We start from the raw sequence: 8,238 nt of genomic DNA, 5'->3' as shown, positions 1-8,238 counted from the left end.
TGCTACGCAGACGACACACAACTTATCTTCTCCTTTCCCCCTTCTGATAACCGGGTGGCGAATTGCATCTCTGCATGTCTGGCAGACATATCAGTATGGATGACGGATCACCACCTCAAGCTGAACCTTGGCAAAACGGAGCTGCTCTTCCTCCCGGGGAAGGACTGCCCGTTCCATGATCTTGCCATCACGGTTGACAACTCTGTTGTGTCCTCCTCCCAGAGTGCGAAGAGCCTTGGCGTGACCCTGGACAACACCCTATCGTTCTCCGCTAACATCAAGGCGGTGACCCGATCCTGTAGGTTCATTAGGTTTTTTTTGCAGTGGTTTGTGCGTTTAAATGCAATGGAATAGACTGACAACACGAAGGCTACCGTGCAAGCGCTGTAGCGGTTATTAGGCCTACCGTATGAGGTGATTGCAAACTCCAAGAACAAATCGCGTAACATCCAATTGACCCGACATAGTGAATCTACCCAAGCCAGGGCCGCCGCCGCATTCCGCGGCCCAGCTGTCAAACATTCAACAACTCAGAATTGGCTTGCTTTCAAAACTAAGTTCTGGGCAATGGATAGTCTCGCTGCTATGATACAAATGCATCTATAAAATAAAAACAAAAGACTGCACTAAACTGTCCTTGTTGTCTGTTTCAGATAGGCCTATAGAGTGCCCTTCACATCTACGCCTAATTTAGGCTTTAACATACCATGTCATTCGTTGACAATAACAATAATGTATTGTCTTTCATCAGCAAAAAGGTTAGGGGCAGGCAACAAAACATTTATATATTTTGAGACTAAGATCCAGAGAATTGTGAATGCGCACGTTACGTGTTTACGCGAATGTGGATAGCGAATATATCCAACAAAGAGAACATACTATAGGCTATAAATCACCTATCTGTCCCTAGATGTCTCAGTCGGAATATATTAGTAGCATATATCTTTGCACTTAATACCCAGTTTATCTTTTGACACTTACTGACTTTGAACGGGTGATGTATACTGCCTGAAACACGTTTTTTATTGGCCGGAATCTCTTTCCATGTCAGAATCACACGGTTTAACAATACTTCGAAGACGCTGTTTTTCAGGAGGAGTTGGGATGCCAATAACCTCGGTTGTTTTTCCATGTCTTCACCAATAAGTCACCGCACTAGGTGACTTAGAGAGCGTATCAATGTTATCTTAATCTAAGCATTTCTTTAGTAATTTATCGGGTTACTGAGACCCATTCTCTACACAAGGAAACAATGTTGCTGTTTTCGACTGCCACAATTGGATAGCGGATTCTCCATTCACCAAAAGGGGACGGGCTGAAATTACGCTTGACGTCACGACGTATTCCAATTTTGGTGCTAGAGAAAGAGGCTTTGAGATGAGCTTGTTCAGAGAGCAAATATTTCAATAAAATAAAATATAATTAATATGATTGTAGGCCTATGTGTATATTTGTAAAATAAATACAATTAAATAAGTGTTATGTATTTTAAAAACATCAGAATGACACTCAAACGGACCATTATTATTTCACTTTCATGTTAGGCCTACTACTTCTATCCAATAGAGATAGATCGAGGACTCTAGTGGCCAAAAGCCTGATCATTTTAGCATGGGCAGCACCATTGAGGACTTTCACCATTTTGAAGTAGTGAACTGGATGGGACTTCCTAGGGGTTAAGGAAGGATCACAGAATTCCATCCAGGTCACCAAGAGGGATCAGCCAATGAATTATATGTGTGAGCAGACATTCCATAACTGCAGGTGGCAGTAAATCGCCAACCTTGGCATTATATCTGTTCCAACAACACACTCCAGGTGGCAGTGTGCACCCTTTCAGTTTGTTTACCAACTCATAAAAGTAGTAGTTGAAGAAAATGGACTACTTCAAAATGGAGATGGCCTTAATGGCAGTGCCCCATGCTCTCACAGACGCCATAATGGGACAGATACAATGATGCCATGTCTATCTAAGTCTATGTTCTATCCAGCACTTATAGTCCTTGATTTTGTGCCATAGGTGGACAAAAAATGAGTTTTATTTTGACATGAGGTAAGCCGAGAGGAAGTGGGTCTACAACAGACCCACGTTTGTAAAGTCTGTTCAATAATATTATCCTTTAGATATTTTGTCTCAAATTACCCCTCTCATAATGACCAACCGCCCTGCCCACCGGCACATTAAGTTTAAATGGAATTGTATTTAACTTCTGGCTTCCCACGGACTGTTGTTGTGCAACCGAGTACATTTGAAAGCAACGCTAGTGTGTGTACTGTAAATACAGCTGCGTTGCTAAAAGTAACTAGTACATTGGGTGCAGTAGGTCTTTAGACTCTCCTGGAGGTGGTTTGTAAATCTTCCCTAGCGTGAGGTCATTTTTTTCTTATTTCTCTAGACTCTCGTTTGAGGTCAAGCAGGTCATAAACAGTTTCTCTGTATTGTAAAATTATGCTTTTGTTAATTCCATGAAGTTTGGACGTTGAAAGGGATTTGAATGCATTTCTCACAAAATGTATTGCTGCAAAGCAGATCAATCTATGGTGCTAGTTAGTCACTGCAGTAGATCATTCAAGAAAACAACGTCTTCAATGGCCAGTACTGTATAATCAATGATCTCACTAACAAAGCATCATTGGTTTAATTGGAACACAACACATCTCTGTTATGTAGTGGCTGTGTGAGCAATGACAGCTTTGTCAGAGTCCCATTACAATGAACTGGGAGTCTGTAGTTGTACATAGTGAAGCATTGAGGATGAGTAGAATGCCGTCTTGGAGTGATGTCATAATGGGGTCATAAGAAGATAGAATCCTCTTGTCATTAGGCCAGAATCTCAGGTGGGAGAACATTCAGAGAGAAGGTTAGTTGGAGAAAGTCATCATATTGGTAAGTCATGTTTCTAAAATTGTTCCTAAAGTTATGGTGAATCTACTATAATGGAGAGGACGGTTTTAGGCAAATATATGATAGAATTTCATATCACTTTGCGTAGCCTACTGCGAGTATCAAATTCCTGTCTTATGTTTAAATGAATATTTTCATGGTTAAATATTGGTATGCATTAATTTATCTAAACTGATTACTGTATAGTCTAGATTACCGAACCTGAGAGTGATTTCTGATGAGATTGAATTGATTAGTACTGTCTTAAAACACATTTAACAGCATAGTGTACTATACTATAAACATTTTTGAAAAGATTTACACAAAATCTATAGTATAAAGAGAAGTTTGCATAATTGGTTGGTCACAGCTTGTTTAGTTTGGATACAGGGCTGTTTTATGGTGAGATGCAAAATAATGTGTTAGAGGCACTAGAAATGTAGGCATTGATGAAAGGCACCGCATAGGGTAAAAGGCTTTAATAGTAGTTTGAATGGCTATAGGGACACTGAGAGGTCATGTTTATGTCACTATAATCACAGGATGCATAGCCGCGGGAAGTAGTTGTCACGATCGTCGGGAACAGAGGAGGACCAAGGCGCAGCGTGGAATGCGAACATATTTATTAATTGATGATCACACGAACAAAAACAAAACGTGACGTCCCTGGTTACATTCACAAACCAACACGGAACAAGAAACCACACCAAATGAATGCCTAACGGCTACCTAAGTATGACTCCCAATCAGAGACAACGAGCTACAGCCGTCTCTGATTGGGAGCCACCCTGGCCAACATAGATATACAAAACCAGAACAAACACAAATGAAAACTCACACCCTGGCTCAACATACTAGAGTAATTATTTTCCACCATAATTTGCAAATAAATTCATTAAAAATCCTACAATGTGATTTTCTAGAATTTTTTTTCTCAATTTGTCTGTCATAGTTGACGTGTACCTATGATGAAAATTACAGGCCTCTCTCATCTTTTTAAGTGGGAGAACTTGCACAATTGGTGGCTGACTAAATACTTTTTTCCCCCACTGTAAATGTAAATTCTGTCAATTTGGAATTTACGTTAAGGTCAAATTAATCTTTGGCAATTGGGTAAAAAATTAATGTGGAACTGTTAAAAGTGATTTGCTTAATTTCTTTTGATGCCGATGCTGTCTTTAGGTTGTTTAAGGATTTGTTTTCCATTAGCAGCATCCTGTAGGTTGCTAACATTTAGGAACTCTCTTTTAGAGCTCATTCGTATTGGAAGTGCACAGTATTGGTCAGGGCGACTTGCATGTTGAGGTGGGCCTGCTAAGGAAGGAGGTGGGCCTGCTGAAGCAATTGGCCTGTATGGGGGAGATGAGATGGATAGAGAGACAGTCTCTGGAGATGAATAGAGAGATGGTGTTGAAGGAAGTGGAGAGGGACAGACTTGAGAGGATGAAGAGGGAGGAGAAGAAGGAGCATGCAAAAATAAATCAGATGAAGGATGAAGAGTTGCTGTTGATGGATATTAGAATGAGGGAAAGGGAGAGAGAGATGGAGGAGGAAAGGAGGAGGTTAATGGAGAAATCTGAGAGGCAAAAGGTAGAGAAACAGATGGCGCTCCAGAAGAAAAGACAGGAGGAGAGAGACAAGTGGGAGATATCTGAAAAGAAGAGAGTGGAGGAATGGAAAGAGTTTTACTGGAAGGAAGAAGAAAACCGAAAGGAAGATGCATGGATGAAAGCAGAGAGGAAGGCAAAGAGAAAGGTGGAAGAAGCAAATAGAAAGGTGGAAGAAGCAAAGAGAAAGGTGGAAGAAGCAAAGAGAATGATAGAAGAAGCAAAGAGAACGGTGGAAGAAGCAAAGAGAAAGGTGGAAGAAGCAAAGAGAAAGGTGGAAGAAGCAAAGAGAAAGATGGGAGAAGAACAACAGATGCTGAAAAAGACCCTGAGCGATAGAAAAAGAAGAGACGGGGAAGAGAGAAAGGAAGATGAAAATAAGTGTGTGAAGGAAGCAAGGGAAGGAGACAGGAGAGAGCTCCTGAAAGAAAAGAGACTAAGGGCAGAAGAAAATATGACACACATGGAGAAACAAATGAGAGAGCTGGAGGTCAAAGGTAAAAAGGAGAGGGAATAGACAGAGAATAAAGTGTGATATGTGAGGTTAGCTTCAACACCTTAACTTATACTGTCTGTTTCCCAACTCCCTCTCTCCCAGATTCCTCCATCTTCTCAGCTGGTGCTGAGGTCAAACAGACCCAGTGCAAAGGTCATCTTAGTTTACAGTTATTTTGTACATTGAAAGTGTTATACAACTGCACACATGGAGTGTGGTATTAACATCCTCCATTTTCCTTTGTCTTGTCAGATGTCTCCATGGTTACTGCAACTGAGTCAAAGACTCTGAACCCTCAGAAGGACCAGCCAGCAAAGTGCAAAGGTAAAGACCAGGGCCCGGTTTCCTGATAGCGATGGAACTTAAGCTTACTAGTGTTTTAACCATGTATCGTTTTTATAATGGCCGAAGATGTCACATGCGTTTCCCAAAACACCACGCAGAGAGAACGTTCACTAAGTGCGTCATTGGAGTAGGTCTCGATACTGATCGAAAGAAAGGCAGGGCTGCTCTCTGATCAGATTTCTCCATTTAAATCTTACCTTAACATTATAATTATTCCACAATACTGATGACGGATCAGCTCCTAGAGAGCCATTACCACCTTATGGCTGCAAATATTGAGGCGGCTTATTCTAATGCTTACCCTATAATAATGCACTAAATCACAGATTCATTTGGCCCATCAGTGCGCACATGTTGTTACACATCATGAAATATATTGAGGTAAAAATTACAGACAGTGTAGCCTACAAATAGAAGTAAATTGACTGAACATGAAATTGATTTCAATATGATTGAAATATAGGCCTATACAGCCTACTGGATTTATTTTCTAATGCAGTCATCTCGGTTTTCAGTTGAAGCATATTTTTATCCTTTGCTTGTTGAATTGCAAAGATTTTGGCAACTTTGTATTTGTAGTCAACTTCCTGCCGAAGTTATCGTCAGTCACAGAGAGACAGATAAACAGCTTGATTCTATGTTTAGCGGATGTCTTCTGTGTAGAAAGTGACGCGGAAGGGCAAAAAAGAATCTAACGACGCATTTAGCTGTCTGATATCAAATCAAATCAAATCAAATTTTATTGGTCACATGCGCCGAATACAACAGGTGCAGACATTACAGTGAAATGCTTACTTACAGCCCTTAACCAACAGTGCATTTATTTTAAACAAAAAAAGTAAGAATAAAACAACAACAAAAAAGTGTTGAGAAAAAAAGAGCAGAAGTAAAATAAAGTGACAGTAGGGAGGCTATATATACAGTAAAATAAAGTGACAGTAGGGAGGCTATATATACAGGGGGGTACCGTTGCATAGTCAATGTGCGGGGGCACCGGCTAGTTGAGGTAGTTGAGGTAATATGTACATGTGGGTAGAGTTAAAGTGACTATGCATAAATACTTAACAGAGTAGCAGCAGCGTAAAAAGGATGGGGTGGGGGGGCAGTGCAAATAGTCCGGGTAGCCATGATTAGCTGTTCAGGAGTCTTATGGCTTGGGGGTAGAAGCTGTTGAGAAGTCTTTTGGACCTAGACTTGGCACTCCAGTACCGCTTGCCGTGCGGTAGCAGAGAGAACAGTCTATGACTAGGGTGGCTGGAGTCTTTGACAATTTTGAGGGCCTTCCTCTGACACCGCCTGGTATAGAGGTCCTGGATGGCAGGGAGCTTTGCCCCAGTGATGTACTGGGCCGTACGCACAACCCTCTGTAGTGCCTTTGCTGGCTGGTCCTCGCATTTAGCTGTCTGATATCAGTGGAGTTTTCTGGTTGAATCACCCTTCTTTCCACCCAATTTTGTTTTTATGTGATGACGTTGAATCAACATCTCTCTCTCTCTCTCTCTCTCTCTCTCTCTCTCTCTCTCTCTCTCTCTCTCTCTCTCTCTCTCTCTCTCTCTCTCTCTCTCTCTCTCTCTCTCTCTCTCTCTCTCTCTCTCTCTCTCTCTCTCAGATTTCTCTGTGTTTTCCACGAGCAGTCAAGGCGTGGCCAAGATCCCCCAGGTTCTGCAGGTCAAAGTGAGTAATAAAAGTGAGAGTGTCCAAAAGAAAGATGGGAATGACAAAGTAACAGCGCCAAAGACAGAGGCAGAGCTCCTTATGGACAAATTTGAGAGGATGGCAGAAGAGGAGAGAATTTGGCCTTGTCAGAAGGATAGGAGAGATAAAGACCAGGCCAAAGAGATAGAGGGAAAGAGAAAGGAGGAGGAGGTGCTGTCTAAAGAAGAGCAGCGCAGGCTGAGGAATGAGAAGGCCTTACAGGAACACCTGGACAGGGTAAAGAATCCGAAAATGACAGGCAAACAGACCAGACAACCACAATGTAAAGGTAGGACCAGGCAAAGTGACAAGGGACTCAAACACAAAACATTTCATTCTCTGTGGTTTAAAAGCAAAGAGCACCATCGTGCTCTCCCTAAAGTTAGGTTGGTGCGTAAAACCCTTAAATTCAAATAAGCAATAAAGTGTGATGGTCCGCACTCAAAAAGATGTCGCATAAAGCTGACGTCATTTTTTTTGTTTTTGTTTTTGTCTTTTTCACTGCATGAGGGATAGCGTACACAGATGTTTCTGCTTTGCATCCTTCAGGGTGGTTTAGCATCACGTTGTACTCAGACGATGCCATCTTAATCCCCATGGGGAGGCTAATAAAACTGTATTACATTTAAGTAACAGCAGTGTATCTCACTAAGGTACTGAGTTATGTGTGACTACTCCTCTGGTGCATTGAAACAGCCTATAGGACTTAACTCTACTTTTACTGCTGTGTGTTATTGTCCTATCAAATCTCCATTCATATATATTCCTTTTCTGTCCTTAGATTACTCTATTTTCACTGCATCAGGGCTAAAGAGCAAGGACCCGCATGATCAACAGTCAGCAAAATGCAAAGGTAAAACATGAAGGGGGATAGAGAGAGACAGACTTTTCACAAAGTATTTGTTGACACAGTGCAAAGATAAAAAGGACGAGAGATCTAGAGAGAGGGAGACAAAAAAGGACAAGAGAGAGAGACAGAGAGAGAGACAGAGAGAGAGACAGAGAGAGAGACAGAGAGAGACAGAGAGAGACAGAGACAGAGACAGAGATAAACAGAGAGAGAGACAGAGAGAGAGACAGAGAAAGAGAGAGAGAGAGAGAGAGAGAGTGAGGCAGAGAGAGCGAGACAGAGAGAGAGAGACAGAGAGAAATTCATTAATAGAGAGCGGACCCCATACTTCGCTGCCATATAGAGCACTTGGTTCTATAAC

General features: G+C 41.6%; 1 protein-coding gene across 1 annotated transcript; it reads left to right on the top strand.

Annotated features, from left to right (window-relative positions):
- Positions 1–3,872: 3,872 nt before the first annotated feature.
- LOC311122053 (uncharacterized protein) lies at positions 3,873–7,407 on the top strand (the record flags this gene model as incomplete). The annotated part of the gene is made up of 5 exons (XM_084196468.1): positions 3,873–4,988; positions 5,090–5,140; positions 5,240–5,311; positions 6,942–7,264; positions 7,381–7,407. The coding sequence occupies exons 1-5, from the start codon at positions 4,238–4,240 to the stop codon at positions 7,405–7,407; spliced, it is 1,224 nt and encodes a 407-aa protein (XP_084052594.1). The 5' UTR covers positions 3,873–4,237.
- Positions 7,408–8,238: the final 831 nt, after the last annotated feature.

The sequence above is a fragment of the Coregonus lavaretus genome (genome assembly GCF_964263955.1).
Source record: "Coregonus lavaretus genome assembly, contig: HAP1_SCAFFOLD_7936, whole genome shotgun sequence".
NCBI lineage: Eukaryota > Metazoa > Chordata > Actinopteri > Salmoniformes > Salmonidae > Coregonus > Coregonus lavaretus.
Note: the sequence above shows the minus strand (reverse complement) of the source record. Positions and strands in the feature narration are given on the sequence as shown.